Raw genomic sequence first — 23134 nt, forward strand, 5'->3', positions numbered from 1 at the left:
CACAAATACTAAAAGAATTACAACAACAGTTAAAACATACAAACCTATCTTCAAAATTTTTCTCCATAAGGGTGTAAGGTCAAACCAATTGAACAAATCGTTCAACAGTGATCCGCTTTCTTCTCCAAGTTTAGCTATTCCATCCTCTAATTGCCGTATACTTCCATGGATGGATTCCGAATGATCTGACAAATTCATACAGCACATACCTTCAAATTCTTCACATCCATGTCCATGCACTAATAGAAGATAATCAATTGCTGCTCTGTTTTGCAGAGTCGCTTGTCTCACACTCTGAACATCAGTTAACATATCACTCAGTGCGAGAGAGACAGCACGAGAGTTCTTACTTAGCCAAGAGCCCAATTGTCTTAAGGCTGCTCCTGCAGCAGCACCAGGTAAAAGAAGAGCTGCAGTAAGCCTTTGTCCAAAATTCCAAGCTGCAAATTTGTCATTACAATCAGACTTATATTGCTCAACAAATCTTTTCTCCCTACGCTTATGTTCTTCTATCATTTCTGCGTCAAGCGTTAGCAAGGAAAGCTTCCCAAAACTGCATGGACTGCCCTTGACATTTGAGGGGATTGCAGGCCAAATTCTGTCCCCACAAATGAGAAACATCCCTTGTGGTAATTGTAATGGAGCCTGGTTGGATGGTGTGTTCATCTTTACTGTTGAATTGCACCAAGATGTTGCATTTCTATATATTTTGTAATTTGGAGTAACATCTGTTGCTTTGACTTTATTTTGTTTCAACCCTGGAGAACTGAATATTACACAAAACTCCATCTTTATTGAACCAAGAATTTCCAATTCCTGAGGTTCATAAGGAGCCTTGGGAAGGGATTTGGTCCCAACATCCCAACTTTCCATTGGATTCGAACCGAATTGTGAAAGTTTTGGATGAACATGTTTGGAAGGTAGCCATTTCTCTGCTGTCAACCAAACATGTTGAGAATGGCTTCTTGGTCTTCAGTGAGTGAGACAAATGGTGTCTAGGCCTGATGCATTGGCCAGAGTCTCCCAGACATTTTCTTTTGGTTGTTTCACTGGGAAAGCTGCATTGCTTAAGGCAATCAGTGAGATGATAAGGCACAAGTGTAATACCTGATTGAGCTTCATGTTCAACAGCTTTATCTCACGGGAATCTCTGATCTGCAACACAACTTGTACCACACTCTTACCTACAAAATTTATACCATTAACTTTCCCGCACTTTTGCATAAGACTCGGTCCACAGTTCTTGCACAGAAAGATAACTGATGTCTGTGGCATCAACAACAGTATTGACACTGATTCACGTCTCCGTGCTCGCCTCCTTGACAAAGGTCAAAAACAGTGTTGTCCAGGGGGGTAGAACCCTTCAAAACAGGCAGAGAAATATTCTCTGCACTCTGGGTTCCTACACAAGTTCCTTGTCCTTTCTGCTCCCAGAGCTATTTTGACACAGGCAGAGGGTAGTTGCTTGCAAATACTACAGTGTCCTGCAAATTCAGTCTGTGTTTTGTGACAAATATTTATTTTTATTTTTTCTGTAGCTTTTCTCCCTTTTATACTTCCAATGTCTCCTACTTTATAAAGGAAGATTTGTAAGTTATTGTTCTGATAGAAGAAAAGGAGAACCTATTTATCATACTATCCCACTGTCCTCCCTTTCTCTACAATCGACTCATTTCTAACTCCTGCACTTGCCAATAAAATTGTTGTAGTAGCCATGTGATGAACTTGCCAACTTAGATAATAAAAAAAAAGTTGGGAAAGGAATGTAACATGAACCTTTCAGGTTCCATTCAGAGCTCTGGGTGAATTAACCTTCCAGGCTTACCTTAATCTAACTCTGTGATTTTGTGAGTTGCTGCAAACAAGGAGGTCCCTTGCCTCTCTCTGAGCCCTGTCAGCTCCTTCTCCTCTCAGCAGTCTGTCTGAGCTGGAAGCTCCATCTCCTGTCTACTGTACCAGACAGTTTCTTGGGTCTTCTATTTCCTTAGCCAACTCCTGTTTCCAGAGGAAAGTGCTGTATTACAAACCTCCTTCAAGATATTACACATGATCTGATCACTCCCTTAAGGAGCCTAAGAGCAAAAAGTACCCATCAGAAGAAGCTTTTGGATATTTTGGCTCTTTTTTTTCAATCCGATCAATTTTCCTGTATGATTCAATAGATAGGTACACTACTTCTTGCTCCAGCAAGTTGTACAGGACAGGAGCAGAAGCTGGAAGGTAAGGAAGAGCAAGGTTAATTAGACAGACTCACTAGTGGATATAAAAGGAGCTGAAGAACCAAGATGTTTTCTGGAATGATCCTTCAACTGTTGAGAAGTTCCAGAGGAGTAACAAGTACAAGCAAAACTGAGGTTTTGAGTATCTAGAGATTATGTGTTTTGTGTGGCTTTTTTATTTTGTTAAATGCTGTTTAATAAAGTGAATTTAATTATTTCGTAGCTATTAACAAGTAAATACCCTGATTACTTTAGTAATCAATTATGTAGTCTGACATTTCAAGAGAATTAATATGATTTATCTTTAAATAAGATGATTTACTTTAATCTTGAGTATAGCTTAGTTGTTACATACAAGATTTGGCTCTGTATTATTTATAGAGAAAGGTGTATGGTTTTTTGAGAAAAAATCTGCATTGTATTCTCAGATGAAGCTACAATGGAAAGTGTATTTATTTCTTGTAAAGAGATCAGGATGCATTTTGTAGGTGCACACTGCTACTATGCCATGCTTGGGATTTTATTGGGTTTCTGTAAACTACATACAGTTCTTTGTGAGCATAGGCTGCAAATCATATTCCCCTGCCTTACTAGTACTAGTCTGACATAAAAGACTGCAAAATTTAGTTTGGAATCAACCACATCCTGAAGTTATTCCAGTGAACATATGCATTCTATATCCTTTGATCAATAAAACAGCTTGTTGCTTTCAGTAGAGAACCCAGAAGTGAGGTTACCATTTTCTTAGAATACTTGGACCAGAGTTTTCTGGACACAGTTCAACTTTTTGTTACAATGTCCATAAATCTAGGTTGATCCCAGTAATGCTGTAAGTACTCAGCAAAACTGTTATTTAATATGAATTTTCTGTTCAGCATGAACATTTATGCGTTTTGTAGTAACTCATTTTTATGTTCGTGAAAGTAAGGTTTTGAATACCAGTAAAACAAATTTCTGTCTGCATCCATTCAGCAATGTAAAAGCTATTAGATTATTATCCTGTAGTAGCAGGCTCAAATTTGCATCAGTTTTTTGGTTTATCATCCAATTCAAAACAAGAATTGAAAGGATAACAATACTAAATGCATTTTGCAGAGAGATTATGTGACTAACCGACACCATCCATTTTTAGGTGCTTGCTCTCCCTCTCTGTGTTTCTTTCAGTGTGCCTTCCCTCAATAAATAAGTCTTGCTGTTGGCTCTTGAGATTATTTCATGATTTTCATGCTTTCCTTGTATAATTGTTGAGGAAATATTGTTTCAAAGGGTTAATACTTTCTTTTCCCCTTTCTTTGATTCTTTAGTGTCTTGCCAAAAGTACCATTACATCAAAGGCCTTCTGGTCCTCCTGGAACACAGACATTCTTTGATCTTATAAAAATGACCAGGAGAGGAGGAGCAGTTTGAGATCCTCTGTCCTGCCTGCCTCGCCCTTTCCTTTCCTTTCATCGGTGAGCCAGTGTGTCACTTCCCTTCATTGGGCTTCCCGGAGTCCTTCCTCTACTCATTACCACCAAGTAACTTCTGCTTCCTGAGGGTGCTGGCAGCCTGCTGTTTCTTTTCTCCTGATGCTCAGCTTTCTCTTCCCTTCTTCCTTGATGTTGTCTTCTCATCCTATGTATCTATTGCTCTTGTTTAATACCCAGCTACTTGTCCATCCTCTGCCCCCTACTATTTGGGTTTTCACTTGTTCTTTGAGGTATTTTTGTAATACAATCATCTTTAGCTTTCTAGCCCTCAGAGTGAAAAAGCATTTCCTGTGTTCAGATGGAACCTCCCATGTTTCAGTTTGTGCCCACTGCTTGTCACTGGGCAGCACTGAAAAGAGCCTGGCTCCCTCTTCTTTATACTCTCCCTTCAGAGAGTATTGTACACAATGATGAGACCTCCCAGAGCCTTCTTTTCTCCACATTAAACAATCCCAGCTTTCTCAGCCTTTCCTCACAAGAGAGATGCTCCAGTCCCTTAAAAAATTTGTTGCCCTTTTCTGGACTGACTCTTGTATGTCTCTCTTGTACTGGAGAACCCAGAACTGGACGCAGCACTCCAAATGTGGGCTGATGAGAGGAGAGGGATCACCTCACTTGACTTGCTGGCAATGTTCCTGGTGCAACCCCTACATTCTCTATCTAAGCTCCTTTCAAAATTATGAAAATGCATTCCACATGTTGCAAATATTGAACATTTTTGCCAAAGTTTAATAAACCAAAATCCTTCAGTTTTTAATTAGAGAAAATAAAAATCTCAGGAAAAATCCTTATTGCAAAAGACTTAAGTTACCTAAAGTTCTTTATCTCAGTTGAACTAGGAGTAGTAATATACAGTGTTCTCACTTTTTTTTTAACGTAGTAGGTATATGTATGTAAATGTAATTTTAAAGAGAGATCCTATGAGTTCCATCCACAGGATTCTCTTGAGAAATCAGAAAATCATAGAATCATTAAGGTTGGAAAAGACCTCTGAAATCATCATGTCCAACCTTTGACTGAACACCACCTTGTCAACTAAACCATAGCATCAAGTGCCACATCCAGTTGTTTCTTGCACACTTCCAGGGATGGTGACTCCACCCCCTCCCTGGGCACCCTGTTCCAATGCCTAAAAACCCTTTCAGTGAAGAAATTCTTGCTAATGTCCAACTTGAACCTTTCCTGGAGCAGCTTGAGACCATTTATTCTTCTCCTGACATTGGTTGCCAGGGAAAAGAGACCAACCCCCACCTGGCTACAACCTCCTTTCAGTCAGTTGTAGAGAGTGATAAGGTCCTCCCTGAGTCTCCTTTTCTCCATGATAAACGACTCCAGCTCCCTTAGACACTTTTTATATGAATTATGTTGGCCTTTCATCTGTAGAATATGTATCTGAGTTCTTCCACAGAATGTAGCTTGATAAGACATAGATAGATGCTTTATTTTTCTTGGTTTGTTTCATATATCACAAAATAAGTTAAATTTTGTTTGACAGCAGACTGTTGACTAGATGTTTACAGTGTGCCGCTACATCCTTCATTTTAGCTATAAATGCTTTATATTTGATCTAATTATAACCGTAAGACCACAGGCATCAATACCATAGATTTTTTTTCTCTCATTATTGTGCAGCTTTTTATTAAAATAGGGAAATCCATAAGGAAGACTCGTAATTTTTTTTCTACTCTGACACTGATTTGCTGTGAATCCTTGTTTAAATCACTTCTCTTTGCACTTCAGTTTTTCTCACCTGAAAAACGGAACGATATTTCTTCTTTCCCATGAAGGCTGAAAATTGAATTTTTGTAATGCTTTCTGGAAGGCTTGATGAAATACTGTTAGCATACAAAACTTTAACATAAATTACATGTAAGGATTTTTAGCCTGCAATGCTCCATAATGTTGAAGATGAGCAACAAGGAAGTCTTTACACCTTTTAAGAATGTGTTCCCACTAACATTGCTTTACTTTACACACTCTGCCTCTTGTGTTATATTTGTTTTAATTTCTGGGAATTATATCTGGATGTCTCTGATCAAAATTTAAGCAAAAAAAAAAGAATAGATTCTCAAAAACTAGTCCTATTGACCCCCAGAGTACCTGGAGCACTGACTGTGGATTCACAGAAAGCTGGCTTGCCAAAAGACAACAGTTTCCTCCATGTTTCCAGCTGCTAGTATGCATCAAACAACTACAAATTCATAGAATACTTTTCTAATATTTTCCCATGTAAACAATTCCCCTAGTTAGCACAGGGATGTCATGTGCTCATGAATGAGAGGAAAGACAGTCCATGTCATTGCAAACAGGAAAGGAAGCATCCATTAAGTTCCCTTAATTAAAATGTGGTCTACCCCATGCGAAACATCTGGAATCTAAATTAAATGTTCAAGTAGTTTGACATTGGCAATGCTTTGTTAGCAAAGGTCATCTGTATTTCGTTAGTGTAGTTTTTGAACTACACTAAGGAAATATTTAAAAAATCTTACTTGTTAAAACTCATGAAACAATAATACAGAAAAACAAGCCAATTGAGCATGTAACTTGATATCATTTTGTAACTTGATAAAGTTACATGTGTTGCCTACCTTTGTATAGGTAATGACTTCTTTCTATGCTGAAATCAAACAATTGTGTAATTGGAGTCATACACGTGGAATACAAAGATACAAAGTACTTTTTTTTTGTTTTGTCCGAAAGTTCCTTCTCTATATATAATGTACTATTCACAGAACGTCGCAGCTATCATGGAGTTTGCCTGGTATATAAAAGTCAGCAGAGCATCTCAGGCCTCTTAAGCAGGACCACTTCCGTAAAAGGAAAGTGTATGATGTATCAGTGGAGAGCTGGAGATTGAAGCTGGTTGTGCATAGTTTTACAGATTTTAACAGGGAAGGCAAAGGATACTTTTAAACATGCTGGGTGCATCCTATTCTTGCTATTTAGGTATTCAGTACACTAAGGTATTTTAAAAACAAGTCATTTTCGATCACCTCTAACATTATATCTTTCATTTCAATTGTGAGTAACTGCCTGCTGACATGCATTGCAGTCAGTTAAAATGACGTTGCATTTAATCCTTTTATGGTTATTCTTTGGGGATTAGCTAACTGGTACTTAAGCCAACTCTAATTAAAAAAAATATCTGTGCAATACAGATAGCCATTTGTTTTTACCTGCCTCAGAAAAGAAAGGAGTACTGTACTTGAAAGTCAATGAAGTTTGGTTTCTGGTTTATGTTTATGTGTTTTCAATACATTGACTATAAAGGCAAACTTTAGGAGTACTATATACAAACCTGCTCTGATTTATTTGCATTTAGCAGTGCAGCTTTCAGACTAAAAATAAAATATGTCGGATTTTGATTTAGATCTGTCCCTTGAGACAGTGTGAAACCATCTATTACCAAGAACACATCAGTATAGGAGGATTAACTGTTCACATGCAGTTTAAACATCAGTGTTTGTATTAGGTCATGGAAAATAAGTAATTTGTTTTGTTATTCTCTGTGAAAACATAGAACGCCCCTTTTTATTTGAAAATAAAGTAAATAGTCTTTATTTTAAAAACAGAAAGATTAGTAGCACTCAGTCTTTTGAGGTGAACTGCTGTTAAGTAAAATGCAATTAATACTGCCTCAGCCAGTACAGTGGGCGTTTCTTCCTCTTATCAGTACCGTCAGTGCACTGGGTCAGTACCTGCTGTTGCTTGTTATACATAAGCAGACAGATGTGATTGCTGTCTTTAGGATTATTTGTAATGCATTATGGCATACAGCTTTCTGATTTCTGGGAAAAAAATTAACAGTACTTAATTGCCCTCTATATCAGGTGCTTCTAACATCCTTTTTCACATTTTATCTGTGTGTCTAAATCTATCTTTTTAATAGAATAGAGTGTAGTCATTAATGATACAAGTATGGCATTTGAACCATCTTGAGCTTGCTGTGCTTTTTGTTAATTACCAGACCAATTCTGTGGGCCAGCTAAAAGTCTTTTATCACCTTTCCCTCCCATTCTTCAGTGTATCCTTTTGTTGCCACCTTCCTTATTGTATCTCCCCTAACAACAAACGTGGCTTTTTCTCTTTTTCTGTTTTTATTTGGATATCAGTACCGTTCTTTTCATCCATTTTATGGAAAAGGCAGACATTTCTGTCCCTGAAAATGTTAGCATGTGAGTTGTTATCCTGTTCAAGTCCCTCCACAAACTGCTCAGAAGACTGTGAGAATTTTAGAATATAAAAGGAACCATTCTGGTTGAGACCAAAGATCAGTCTAGCCCAGCTATAGACATCGCAACAATGGCTGAAATAAAATGCTTGGGGAAGACTGTATGAACAGGACTGACATGTATTTTGTTTCCCACTCATTCCGAGTCCAGCCGTTCAAAGCACAAAGGCTTCCAGACTTAGATGTAGTTTCTGTGAATTTGGAACCATTCTATGGTCTTTCTCATTCACGAATTTGCCCAGTTTTCTGCTTAAAGCCATATGAAATTTTCTATCTTTATGTGACTTCTGATTTTATGCAAATTAGTCATTATTGCCCTCAGGCATCTTTCTTCCTGGCTGAAGAGTCCTGTTCTTTAGAGTATTGTATTTAATAATTTCTCACCTGGGAACACCACTCCATGGCTTTGAAAATTCTTGTTGAACTTCTCTGACCTTTCCCTATTTCCCTTCTGAAATAAAGATCCACATCTGCACTCAGCAGTCAAGATGCAACTGGATTAATAATCTGGGACAGTTATGTTCTTTCTCTGGCTTTTTTATCCTTTCCTGATTATATTGAGTGTTGGTTTTGCTTTTCTGATTGATACTGAACACAGTGTTAGCAGCTTCTTGGTAATACATATCATTACCCCATGATCTGCTTCCTGACTAGTAATGGTTACCTTAGAACACATCATTTTGAGTGTGAAGTTATATTTAAACTTTAGGAATCTAAAATACCTTTCAGAAATCCAAGTAGACTATACCATTCTTTATCCACATGATTCTCAACAGAACCAAAAACCAAGGGCTGAGTAGGCATCTAACGCAAAGGCTGGTCTTCTGCTTTCAGGATTATATTTAATAATGTAAGTAATAAGGACTAGCAGAGACACAGCTAATTTATTTTTTTCCCCTACAAGAAGTGCATGAAATAGAGGGGATATATTTAGGAGACACTTTGGAAGAACAGACAATTACTGTCTTCCTTAAATCCACTTACAGACAGTGTTGACATGTGGTCTTGGCACTGAAACTAGAGAAAGAATTGAAAAATGGGATGGCTTAAGGCATGGGCTTACATCTAGGGCCTGAGTTCCTTTTTTGATGAGAACAGGTCACAAGTCATCTGTATTAAAACAGGGTGGGGAAGAAAGGAAAAATCTTCATAGCTGAAAAAGAAATTGCTGTAAATTGGATGTACAGTATAGCATGATGAGGAGCTACTCCACTAAGTCTGCCCTGTGTCCCAGAAAACTTTATTTCAACTCTATGTAACATCTCAGATTTAGATTTTTCTGCAGTTCATAAGTAAAATAGTTTATCAAAATGTGTTAGGTAATATATACTGTAAGCTTAAAATATTTATAGTGTAATTTGATGCTGGACCAAGAAGAGAGATTGAAGGGCATTGCAATTTCAGGGTTATTTCCTGTGAGGAGGCATTTTATTTCTAATGGGGTAAGGGAGTTGTTGGTGTTCAAAGTAAAAAGTTTTGCAGACTTGGTCTCCATCAAATCTGTGTCATACTAGAATGACTGCTGAATATTAGGATTTAGGATTTTTTTCATATATATTTTCAAGTTTGGATTCCTCAGGCTCTGTTGTTTCAGCTTAGAAATATACATACAGACCAATACCAGGGGCTACTTTGTGAAGAAGCAGCAAATATTACATCTAATCGTACGAAAGTGGTGTGGAAAATCTATGCTTTGCTGATCATACAGCCATTGTAAAAGAAGCACAAAATAGGAATGAATACTGCTTTACTGTGGTAAAAGTGAAGTGGTTGATTCTTGTGAGAGGGAAACATTAGAGATTGATAGATACCTCTAGGCAATTTTACTTTCAAGTGAAGATGTACAGTAGCACTTGAAAAAATTAAAAGAAAAAAGAAGCTATTTTATATCTATATAAATATTTCTACACTATCGTCTGTGAAAAACACTTTAAATGCAACATGTAATCCTCTTACTTGATTACATCCAGAAATACGAAAAAGAATCCATTTTATACATTATTATTAACATATATAACTGCAGATTCCATAATAATTTTCTGGTAAAGAACCATATGTTACAGAAAATCCTTGTTAGGTGAATTTTGCAAGTAGAAAAAAATATATTGCAAACTAAGTTACACACTGAAATATAAGACTTCTAATAAAGATAATACCATAGATTGTAGTTTTGGTCCAAACATGGCTAAGTAAGTGTGAAAATCACTGAACTTCCTTTCTCATGCACCAGGTGAGAAACAAAAAAGTGCTGTTTTCTTGCTGGAAGAAAAATCCTTTATTAATTCTAAATCTGAGTTTTACAAAATTGATTTGCCCTTCTTTATTCACTGCAAGTCAGCACAAGTGTGCACCTTTCTGTCCTTTCAGGTCTTGTCCATGGGCAGTGTTCAATGTTGCAATTAGGGACCTTTTTGTACTGAGCATCCTCAGGGCATCCCATTTCAGGAAGTGATATACCTATCTTTCAGGCATAATTCATATAGTTAGTCTTGTATAATTCCTGTAAATTTTTATCAATCTAACTGAATTAATGTGTTAGTATTAAAGAAAAGCAAAACTACTCATTCTGGTTTGTGTTCTTACCTAAATGATCTCAACATTATTTTTCCTGTCTCATTTCTATTTACCTGTTCTTGCTAAGCGACTAACAAATCTTTCTTTTACTCTGTTTCACTTTGGACAATTCTTCCTGTACTTCTTAAAATCTAAAATATCCTTACGTGCTGATCAGTCCTTTTACCCCATTTTGTAGGTCGTTTATTCTTCATATTGTTCTTAAAGCAACAATTCATCCAACCCTCTTGAATAATTCTTTCCCTGTGATAATGGAGCTGTTATTGTTCTAGCACATTTGACTGCAGTGTATTCTTGTTCCCTTCTGCACAGTGTGAAGAATAGAAATTATTCAGAGAAAAAAGCACCAGATTGGGAATTCTCAACCATTTCTTTCCTACTGCATTTTGCATTCCTGCTGCAGAATGTAACAGTGGGATGAGAGCCTTGTTTCATCTAGCCTACAATCTAAGGGTAAAAGTTTATTCCTAGAAAATTGGAGATATTGTTTGAAACTTTAGTCTCACAAGGAAAAAAAAACCAACCAAATACCCAGAAAACTGATTTAACCATATGCTTGTTCTATAGAAATATGTCCTGATATTGTCAGCATATTAACTGTCAGTACAAATCTTTCCTAACTACAGAAAATAGAGAAATATTTCTGTACACATAATATTTTTGCACACATGTAATTGCAGAAACAGAAGAATGAGTTTCACATCCTCTGCCTAATTTAGTTTATCAGTACTGAATACTGACTACAAGTTCAATCCTGTTAGCTGCAAATGAATTCCATTGTTTATAAAATTTGACCTTTGTTTGTTATGGATATTTCTTAAAACCTCAAAAACTGAATGTTTGGAACTAACAACAAGGCAGACATCATTGCTTTTAAATGGATGGTGTGTCTTCATTTAGGTTACCCTGTTCAGTTCTGATTCTCCACTCCTCACTCCTAGTCTCCATCTTTTTGAAGTTGATTGCACTTGTGCTGAGAGGCTCCCATTAATTTTTCTTACCCTCTTGTGACTGAAACTTTTAGTCTCTTCAGGTCATAAGTCTGGGATCTAAATGGAATGTTTTTCAGAATGTTCGTCAGATCAAGACTTTCCAGGACTAGCAACAGAGCTTTTGCAGTTAAGGGCAAGTTAACTCGGTTTGCATAGGCTTTACAACATAATGATATTTGATTTCAGGATTGATGAATTTTATTTGTTTTACAGATTTTGTTTTGAAGTACCAGGGCAGTAGTATGGTTAATGAAGCCCACTGTTGGTAGATTGAATACCAGACTAGCAGAGCCTTATCCAAAGAAGTGTGATTTTTGGAATTGTGGAGGAAATACTGACTGTTGTTCAGAAAGTACAAACAGTACTGGTTTTACTTGCTCTTCAGCAAATAATAGAAGGGCAGTCTTTGAGACACTGCAGAGGCATCTGGCCTATGGGACATGACTGTTCTTTGTGCATGACCAACTAACTTCATCTACACACAAAACCAAAACCATGATATTTGTTTTTTTCAGTTCTTTGCAGCTTGCAACAGACTACATTTTTTGTGTGATGGGTGTGAATGTGAAATCTTATTGTTGAGTCCAACCCTAACTCTCCCTGGAGTGGTAATTCATTTTTCAGTAGTACACACTACTATGTCTAATCTAAAAATGGAAATTTGATTGTTCTATATTTAGCTCAGTGCTCATTGCATATATTTTTATTTTTTAAAAAAATAAACCATAGAATCACAGAATAAGCTGAGTTGGAAGGTACCCACAAGGATCATTGAGTCTTACTCCTTGTCCTGCACAGCAACATCCCCAAGAGTCATACCATGTGCCCAAGAGCATTGTCCAAACTCTTCTTGAACTGTGGCAGGCTTGGTGCTGTGATCACTTGCCCTGGGGAGCCTGTTCCAGTGCCCAACCACCCTCTCGGTGAAGAACCCTTCCCTAATATCCAACCTTAACCTCCCTGACACAATTTCAGGCCATTCCCTCGGGTCCTGTCACTGGTCATCAGAGAGAAGAGATCAGTGCCTTCCCCTTCTCTTCCCCTCATGAGGAAGTTGTAGCCTGCAATGTGGTCTCCACTCAGGCTCCTCCAGGTTGAACAGACCAAGTGACCTGAGTCACTCCTCATACAGCTTCCCCTCAAGGCCCTTCACCATCTTCATTGCCCTCCTCTGGATGCTCTCTAATGTATTTCTTATTTATAGTGTGGTGACCAAAACTGCTCACAGGACTCAAGGGGGTCATAAAAGGAGATCGGGTTTGATAATAACAGGACTTTCCTGTCATGATACCAGGATGGCTGTGACCAATGACTGTGTTGTCTTTCAGGTGTTTTTCAATACTTCCCAGCATAATCTTCTCCATAACTTTACCAGGCACTAAAGTGAAACCGACAGTCCTGTAATTCCTGGGGTCCTCCTTCTTCCCCTTCTTTAAAATTGTGACAAGGTTTGCCAGCTTCCAGTAAGCTGGAACCTCTCCAGATTCCCAAGACCACTCAAAAAACATCAAGAGAGGTTTTGTGATGACATCAGCTGGCTCTTTGAGAAGTCTTGGATGAGTCCCTTCAGGCCCCATAGATTTGTAGGAATCCAGCTGGAGCAGCAAATCCCACACAAGTTCAGGGTCGACTGGGAGTTGATCATTCTCACAGTCATGGTCCTCCTGCTCAGGGCACTGTGATCCCCTTGGTCCATCATCCATGTTCAAGACAGAGGCAAAGAATGCATTTAATGCATTTGCCTTGTCTCTGTCCCTGTTTGTGAGGTGACCATCCTCATCCTGTAAGGGACTGAGCGTTTTTCTATACTGCCTATTGCCATTAATATATATGAAAAAACTCTTTTTATTGTCCTCTACATTTCTGGCCAGCTTCAACTTCAATAGAGCTTTGGCCACATGAATTTTCTCCCTACAGTGACAAGCAGCATCTCTGTAGTCTTCCCATGTCAGTAATGTCCCCTATTCTAGCCCCTGGAGACAGCAGACTTCCCTGTGAGCTGGGTCCAGTCTGCATATCGGGCCCTCCATTCACCTTAGAAGGGTGTTCCCTATTACAACTACCCTTCATTTTCCTGTTAACAGAGGAGGTCTTGGTGCAGAGTACAGGTGGTGTTGTTTTAGGAGGCCTCACTATCCCAGAAAGACCTTCACCTGCCTCATCAGTTGTCTGGCCTTCTAGTTCCAGAGCCTCACATGTATTGTAGAAGGTGCCAGTCCTACCTGTCAAATTCTGAGAAGGTGGAGGAACCTTCCTCCTAGTACATGCCGTATCCTGCTTCCAGCCTTCATCTTTAACAGACCCTTGGCTAGCAGTCATTTGTCTAATTACCCTGCAGGGTTCTGAGTCCATCTGCTTCTCCACTACAATGGAGGTTCATGGCTCCTGAGATTCTTGAGACTCTGAGACTCTGAAAATAATCAGTCTCTCTCTTGCTTGTTTGTTCAAACACTACGTAGCCTATTCATTTCCTCCCGTAGCTCCTTCACCTGGTGACCAGCTCCTCAAGCATAGCTCACCTTCTTCAAAAAAACTATCAGCTCCAGCCTCGTGAAGAGGCATCAGGCACTCCTGGCAGCCTCTGACCTGGAGAGCTCCATCTCCCGTCAGCAGGTCTGCCTGGCTGGAGCCTTTGACATGGCTGCTTCAGTGACTCCCACAGCTACATGGGATTGAGTTTTAGGGCATGGCAACACCATAACTGAGGAAGCTTAAACTAGTACACTAATAAGACTGGGGTTTTTAATGTGTGAGATGGCTGAAAAAATGGAGTAATTTTTAATGTTTTAACTTGTGTTCTGTTTCTTCAGAGTACTCGAGTAGCTTTAGACCACCTGGAGTCTGTGCCTGAGAAACTGAGCCTGTTAGAAGATTGCAAAGATACTGGAGTGAGACAGATTTCATTTGACTCTCTCAGTACTTCTAAAATATTTTGGTTAATTAATATTCTCTATGAATGTAAAGATAAGTTGTTTAATAAGGCATTTACAGTTACGTATGTTCGTATTATATAGACAGAAACATACTGCAATTTACTTTCATGTCTATTTTTTCAGGTTTTCAGATTTTTTTCAGGTTATAAATTTAGTTCTAATTATTAACACTGCTCCATAATGTAAGCAAACATTGATAACTGGGTGTAACTGGTCATATGTTAATTACTGTCTCAGAATATTTTTATTGAGTGATATTACATGTTAAAAAATGAAAATTTTATAATTAAATAAATTATGCCAGTAGTTTCAATATTTAACTTAATGAGTGAAGATAGATGATCTTTACAACTTTTTGTTTTGTCTTGACATAATGACAGTACTTGTCACTTATTTCCTTAGAACCACTATCCAATCAAGGTGTGTTTGGACACAGTAGGACACACTGACAGTAGTGGTAAGATACTGTCAAGAGTGATAAACCTCAGATTAGATTTTCAGTGGCTAAGTGGCTAAATGCCTGTACCATAGTTATTTTACATATATGAAATGGGTGGTTTAATAAAAAAGAATTTGGAACTTCCTTACACAGTATAAATTTTAAGTCAGTATTAAACCACAGATCAACAAATACGTAATGATTTGCATTTTATTTGCTATGTAAAATTTCTCAATCTGTGGTAGTCATAAACATTTCAAAACATACTTGTTTGGAGCATTGTTTATTGTGTTCCTGCACAAGGTCATCAGTTAATAATTGTACACCATTTTATTGCTGTCATCATCAACAGATTTGGTAGTGCAAATACTGGTTAAAAAGTTTGGGTTTTTTATGAAAAATATTGTTGAGATGTATAACTTTAATTTCACATTCCAGGTATCCTCAGAAGAGCTTTTTTGCTCTGACAGAGGTCTGTGTTTACCTTCTGTTTCTGCTAAAGGAAAAATTTTGCTCTCAGCAGGCAAAGCAAAGGCTTGAATGTGGGATATCTTCAATCTCATTCACACTTGCCCTCTCTCGCTTAACACTGCTCTGAAATTACGGTGTCATTTTCTGGTTTGCTCTAGTTATAACTTAGCCAATATTTGTGAGAGTGGAATGCAAAGTCTTTGGTTTAAATTGGGCTCTGTCTTTCTCCATCATGCTTAGTTTTTTAAAGATGGTTTTCTGAAGATGAGTCCCTTTCAACACAGTGTTTTGTTTAAGAAATAATTTATTATGCAAGAGAGCTAAGCTTTATGCCTTAACTTTGAGAAGGATGTCAGTTTGGAGCTTCATTACTGTTTCTATTTGCAAATAACATACTGGATTTTTTGTACAATAGAATATTTTACTCTCAAGTGGTATGCATGAATGAAGTATTTCAAAGCTGTTCATTGTTCTCCAATGCTAGCAAGTTCTTCCCTCAATGTTTTTATCGGGAGGGAGAACGAAAGAGGAAGTAAGTTTTGATAAACTTCTCAGGTTGTGTAGGAGGTTTGTTAATTCAAGCAAATCATTAGCTAGTTCAGTGAGTAGCATTATGTTTTCTTATTAAAAATACTGTTTTGTCCATATCCTTAGAACCTTTTTTTCTTCAAGTGCTTGTTTCTGCAGTGCTGTAATTAATATTTCACATTACAGAATTTCTTTGTTAGAAGGTATGATATTGCTGAAGTTCAGAAAGGGTTACAAGAAATCATTCACCAGTTAAGGATAAGGCCATTTCCATTTTAATCTACATTTGTTTTAACATTATTTTTCTGTACAGAACATTATGCTTTTATATGGCCCCTGTAGTTCAGCCTCTGAAAGTTAGTACTTAATTCATTCTTGCTGTGGTGAAAGTCCTTGACGAAACCTGTGTTTACAATAGTCAGAGTTTCTAACTACTTTTCATGTTATTAAATCATCTAAATCTTTCAATGCATTTCTAGGAGACCTATTGCCGAAGGGAAATGATTGAGGAAAGATATATGAAGTATAAAGATATAGTAACTTCCTTACAGCAACAGCTGGAAGATTCAAAGCAAAGAGTCGGCCAAGTCAAGGTATTTGTGTGTACTCCACTTTTGTGTCCCAGTTACTTTCAATCAGCAACATAACCGTACCTTATTAACTCCTAGTACAAACACAGACTAAAATCCCGCATGAATGTTTCTGTTTCATATAGCTGCCATGGCTGATGGCATGGCAGGTATATTGACATGGCATGAAATTTGATGAATTAGGGGTTGCGTTCATTGTAAGTGCCATGGATAGTTTCCAAAAATCTTTCAAATTTTACAGAAAGGTGTCTTACTGTGTCTTACTACTCTGAAATGTTTACCTGCTTTGTCGAATTGCTGTCTACAGCAATTTTTAAATTGTTTTGTTCAATTTTCTCTTACCCTTTCAAGTAAAAGATATAGAAACCTGTTTCCTCTATATAAAGGTTGACTAACTTATAAATCACATGTAGTAATTTTTCAGTAGTTGATATTTGCGTTCTTTACAAACGATTCTGTATGATGTCTCTTTCATACATAAATGAAATCCAGGCAAACAGAAGGGAAGTGATTTGCTAAAGGTCACTCACTGGACTCATAGCAGTGCTAAGCATGAATAACTAACTCCTTGCAATACCGATCCAGTGCTCTTGTTTAGAAACTTGGCTTGTAATGAGTTCAACTTTCCAATTGTTAACATGCTTTCTTTCCCTTATTAGCTTGTTCATTGTTATATCACTGTCATTGTGGTAGTGGCTTGCTTCAGCAGAACTACAGTTTCTTATGGAAGTGATTGAAATAAGTGATTAGACCTGAAGAATCATACTAGTATTTCTGCTATGTATCTCAATCAAATCAGTTTCTTTGGCAGTTTATCATACCTGTGTCTCTAAGCAATTGAGCTCAAATCAAGGATCACATACTCTATCAAAAAGATGTTTGTGTTCCCCAACTCATCTGTAGCCATCTTCCTTCTGCAAAATGAGGACATACTTACCAGTATGTCTTTTAAAAAGTGGAAAAGGTAAAAAAAATACAGAATATTTTAGCTTACTAAGTTGCTGTTATAAGAAGGTATTAAGTTACTTGAAAAAGCCATCTTGCTCTTCTGTAAGAAAGAATTGAAAGGATGAAACAGGCGCATTCAGTCTGTTGCTGATGATAATCTTCAGTTTCTTGAATTTCTCCTTCCTCCACACAAGCGTTACTAAATTAGTAGCTATTGAAATTTGGACAACATTGAAAGGCTAAGTGGAATGCAATCAGCTGACGGTAGAACATAACACTGCACTAAGCTGACTGAACTTACTGAGCTTGTGTGACTTGAACTCAATAATCAGAATCCAGTACAAAGCTAATTCCAAAACAATTCTCTTTCTTTAGACAACCGAGAGCATTTAATGGCTTCCATTTAGTCAGGCCTAATTGGGTTTTTGCATGACATACAGTACTCATTGCTGTCACGGCTGTTGCAAATAGAACAGAATGTTCAAAACCAAGTAACAGACGGGTGCTAATCTGATTTCAGTGATCAGGCTAGCTTAGACTAAAAAAAATCATTTTAATGCTTGCCTTTCTTACCCTCCTTTGGAACTAACTCAAATGCATTGGTTTTTAGTTTTTTTCATTTTTATTGTCAGCTGGGAGTCTCTAAAATTGATTGCTGGAAGAGTGTAGGTTTGAGGACATCAAAGTTGATTCTTTCTGATATTTTTGGTTCATGCTCTGTACATAGTGCCCCTGCCATACAAAATAGATATTTGATAGGTGATAAGAAAATGCATGGTTGTTACAAAATTTTTTACATCAATCGTTGTAGATAAAATTACTTGTGGAATTAATCTTTCTCTTCTGTTATGTTTATCTTTCTAGCCTTTCTTATAATACACTTGTTTCAGCTTGCTTGCCAACACTGATCTCAGACAGCCATTATCTAATCTTGTGTCCCAGCCTTTTTTCATTTTAAGGAGGAAAAATTAAACCAAAGTTGAATGTTCCCCTAAAAGAGGTTTTTTCTTCCTTTCTTGTGATTTCTTTTGTCTCCACTCAATCTTCTTACTCTTCTGTAGTCTTGTCAGATGGCTTTAAAATACCTGTTGCTCAGAAGCCCAGAAAAATTGTAATTTCTATTTGTATGTGTTAAAATGGAAGATTTCCAGTAATAATCGTAAGCCAGTGGCTGGTAGAATACAATCAGGTACAACAATCTTGATTTTTCAACTAAGAAAGGGCCAAATTATAGTAGGTAAAGGTTAAATTGGGGGGAAAACCCCATAAATATAACATAGTAAAAAAGAATACCAACAGAAGCAAAATCGAAAAAGAAAGACAGAGGAAAACTAGAGATAAATACTATGATGCAGAGATAAAAATATTTTAGGAGTTTCACTGTCACAGACAATCGACCATCTTCTCAAACACAACATACAGATGTAATTGTCAATGAAGCGCATTCTATAAATAAAAATTGCTGTAAAGAGAGAGCCATTTTGTATTGCAGTTACTGGTAGAAGCACCTTTCTTGTTTAAAAGCTCTTCTTCTAAAGCATTTCTGGAAGTAGAATGGAAAGACAAACTTTTTTTATTCCTTAAAAGTTGTTCTTGTGCTATGAACACTTTAGGTATTAAGTCTCTCATCAGCACATAAGGGGATTAATATGTATAATTCCCATTAGTCTTAATAGGAGTAAATCGTTCTTCAGTGATGGAACAAAAGCTCATTGTATCTCTAAATTAATGTAGAATTTTGTTTTCTGTTTAGTTTTCAAATCTTAGTATCAGCATGAATGATAAATTGCAAGATGTTTTAAGAAAATTCCCTGAGGCTGTTTATGATAAGAATTCAGCGGTAAACTCGTGTGTTTTATGAACTGATGCATTTGTTCATTATTACCTCTTCTCATTTCAAGAAATTGAGTAATTTGGATACCAAGACAAGCTTTTAATCTTATTTTGGATGGTATTGTAACTGGGGTCTACTTGCTGCAGAGCTAATAGAGATTTTTCAGGGGTTTTTGTTTAAAAGACCTTTTAAAATTTATCTTCTCTTTTTAGCTTATAGACCAAATGACTTTCCTTACCAAGAAGCTATGCTGTATGGATTTAGCCATGAATAGTAACATTATACTTCAGACTTTATTTCGTGGTTTAACAAAAAAATTCAAAAGCACCTTTAGGTATTTTGATATGAGAAATCAGTGAACTTTAAGTTTCCTAAGTGGCAGGGAAAATAGATCTAATATTTGTTACTACTTGTATAACTTCAGTGAATTAATATGAACCATTCATTGATGAGGAAGTCATCATTCACTGATGTCTGCCCTGCTGATATGACATGTCCTGAACTGTGGACGTGATGTGAACAGGAAAGAGCATTTTTACAACTTACTGTAGTGGCAAAGACTTGCAATGCTGCCAGTACTTTTCTCAAGGCAAAGCAGTTTTTTGCAGACCTTCTATAGTGATGAAATGGGGATAAAAATCATAAGCAAATTAATTTGAACCTAACTGCAATACTGAGAATTCAGAGAATTCAAATCAGTCGTTTCCAGCATGTGTGAAATCACAGCATGTGCCTATATGTGTGCTACTGTATGCTTTTTGTTAAAATTTACAGCTGCTTGATAGTGACAGATAAAATTATTTTTATTTGGCTCCTATAGGATGTGAAAAGAGATGCTGAAATTTCTGATATAGAAGCAGCTGCTCACTCTTCTAGTTGGCAAACTCAAAACAGCTTTCTGTGCAGCTCACTGCTCTCCAATTCAGGTTGTAAGTATTATATCACAGAAAAAATCTACAGGTAACGTACTCTTTTCTTCTAAAAAATTTTTCTACTTGAAAGAGTTTTCTACTCTTCAGAAAAGAAGTGCTAGAACCATCTTAAGTATCCTTCTGTGTGTTAATTTTAGATACTGGATGGATGTCTTTGCCTAGGAAGTACTTCATTACATCCCATGGATAGTCGTTTGGGTTTTTTTGACTGAGACATACAATATATTCTATTTGTCACCCAAACCTATGCCAAAGAAAAGGGCTGCCCTTGAGTTCTGAATCTCTGCATAATGAGTCATACCTGTGTAAGCTGTGTATCTTCTGAGGGACCAGAGAGATGTAGCATTTTCACAGTGAAAGTTGAATTCGCTAATTCTACTTCAATTGTGTTTTTTTAACTGGTTTCTCTACCCCCTTGTGTGTATACAACTTGTGTTGTTCATGCAAAGTCATGGGATCTCTGATACAGCTGGGAAATGCTCAATAAAACATAGGACGTATTAGTTCTTACCAGGTACATAAGCACATCTTTGCATGAGTGTCAAAAAGGTTTTTAAGGGTTTTTTTTTTGAGCACATCAGTACATGGATACTAAAATACTTTTCTTCAGAAGGGTGTCATCTTCTGTTTCTTTCAATATAACCAGTTTGTGTACTGGGAACCTATTCAGAAAGTTGCATTCTATTGTAATGGTAAGTCCTATTTCAGGCTTCATTACACTTTGAAAGCATTGCATCTTAGAATGAGTGCTGTGGTACATTACTGCTCACCAGTAAGTCCTGAGCTGATCTGATGAGGTTAAAGATAATTGGTTTCTCTTCCTTTCAGAATCTATGGGTTGTGGTTAATATCTTTTTGCAGAGCATACTGAATAACAATAGTAGGAATAAAGCACAGGAGCAAATATCTCCGTATCATCTGTACTTTAGGAACACTTTACCTTGACTCACAGTTGATTTTTCCATTTTCCCAAACCTCATCCCTGTCAAAGTCTTGCAAATCAAAGTACAGCTGAGCCTGTTATGGGTATAGAAAAGGAGTAACCCATGCCTCACAGCATGTTCAGATAGATGGCCTCCAGCAGTCCCTTCCAATCTCAAGAATTCCAAAAGTGATTCACTGCAAAAATTTACTGAAATTTAAAAAGGCAGCATAAATATTCCTAAAATATTACAATGTCTTTACACTGCTTAACCCAAATTAAACAAGGTAGGACTTGGTTACTTTAATACTTTTTAATAAATTTTAGGCAGTTTTAAGAGAAATAGGATCCATGTGATCTGAATACCAATCTGATGAAACAATTCTGCATATTTATTCTCTGATTCAACTGTTTTTTACCAGCACTAAGTACTAAACTTTCTGGAGACAAAAAAATAAATGATTAACAAAAGACAGTAGTGATTCAATTCACTACTTAGTGCTTATGGCACTAAGATATGTGGATTACTCCATAGCCTTTGGTTTGTGACTGATTGTCACTTTGTGCTGAAACTGATTTCCACCAGTTAAATGCGTATTTTGAAGTTGTTGATATAGTTCTTGAGGACAGTGAAAATTCTGCAGTGGTATTAGCATTACGGAGATTTTCCAGTGAGTGGCAAATGAAAAGTCAGCTACTTCAGTCATGATAGTCACATAAACACCATGAACTTTTAATTTCAGTAATGATATTAATTAATTATCATTTGAGACTTTGACAGAGAAGTATAATTTGACATCTTAGCTCCCAAACCTACTGTAGCTTTTAATAAATCTTCCTGTACATGTTGTCATCTGTTTTCTGTGATTAATTGTCTCCTTACTTCTTCAGAAATAGAAGAATGGATTTTTTTTTTCTTTCATTTACCTTTTGGAGCCGTTTGCAAGCCTTTGTGATTTATGTTTCCCCATTCCATCTCTCTTCAATTCATGAAACCTTACAGACTATTATAGAGTCAATAACTAGTACTAGAATCTTCCTTCCCAATGTGAGTCTCCTGTGACTTGTAGAGAGCACGAGGAAGGGGAGCAGACTCATTTGATATAATTTAACTTATCTGTGAGGGTGATGTGGGATTTCAGTTAAAATGGGTTGAAGAAAGAAGGACAAATAGTATTGGAAAATAGATAAGGGAACAAAAATCTTGTTTCCATATATATATATTTACTAAAAAGTTGCCAATGCAGCAAGCAGTTAAAAGGAAAGTAATTAACATCAACATCTCTTTTGTTACTGGTATAATTTCTGCAATTATAACAGCTTTTCCATTACAAACATATTTTAAAATATGTTGAGGGAATGTGCTTTTATTTCTATACCCATTTTCTTAGAAATGAAGAAGTTTAAATGAGAAAATAATTTATTCAAGGAAACATTTACTAGACGTGGTTTGCAGTCTATATTATTATCAGACCAAAACGGTTGGTCCAAAAAGTCACTACTAGTTGTTACCTAAAGAATAATACTCAGAAACTGTTTCTAATGGCCACTGTGTTTTCGTGAATTTTTGAGTACAAAAGTCCCTAGAGTTACACGTGCTTTGCATTAGCTTTGTGAATTGAGTCCTGCCTTTCTCTTTGCACATTTCATCACTTCGAGATTTTAACCTGGATGGCTTCCCAGAAACCATATGTCTTAGAGGCTTTCTATTGTTGTTGGGAATTTATGTGCCAGGGCTTCATAAGCTGTGATAGACAACACTCTTGTGTCAACATGGTATGTAGTATGACTGATCGCACAGCTGAATAAAACCAAGTTGTCCAGAATGTAGGCTTTATTGTCATAACAATTAACTCTTGCACTGTATTGCTGATGCCTGTCTTTATCCCTCTGTGTACAGTTTTTCATAAGTTCTTAAGACTCTTTGTGTTGGCATTTATAAATAATGTAATGTAATGTACTTAAAAGTAAAAAGACATTGCAACATCACTATGCCATGGGACACCCTTGTAGAACAAAACCTGGGGCTGCTTAAGCATAAGAACCTGGAAT

General features: G+C 36.9%; 1 protein-coding gene across 3 annotated transcripts in view; it reads left to right on the forward strand.

Annotated features, from left to right (window-relative positions):
- CEP128 (centrosomal protein 128) overlaps positions 1-23134 on the forward strand; it is a 115581-nt gene that overhangs the window by 82425 nt on the left and 10022 nt on the right. For all 3 annotated transcript variants that reach the window (XM_048307579.1, XM_048307578.1, XM_048307580.1), the window contains exons 22-24: positions 14296-14373; positions 16336-16449; positions 20049-20157. In XM_048307579.1, the coding sequence (XP_048163536.1) occupies positions 14296-14373; positions 16336-16449; positions 20049-20157 (301 nt within the window). The remainder of the gene's footprint in view (positions 1-14295; positions 14374-16335; positions 16450-20048; positions 20158-23134) is intronic.

The sequence above is a fragment of the Corvus hawaiiensis genome, chromosome 6 (assembly GCF_020740725.1).
Source record: "Corvus hawaiiensis isolate bCorHaw1 chromosome 6, bCorHaw1.pri.cur, whole genome shotgun sequence".
Lineage (NCBI taxonomy): Eukaryota > Metazoa > Chordata > Aves > Passeriformes > Corvidae > Corvus > Corvus hawaiiensis.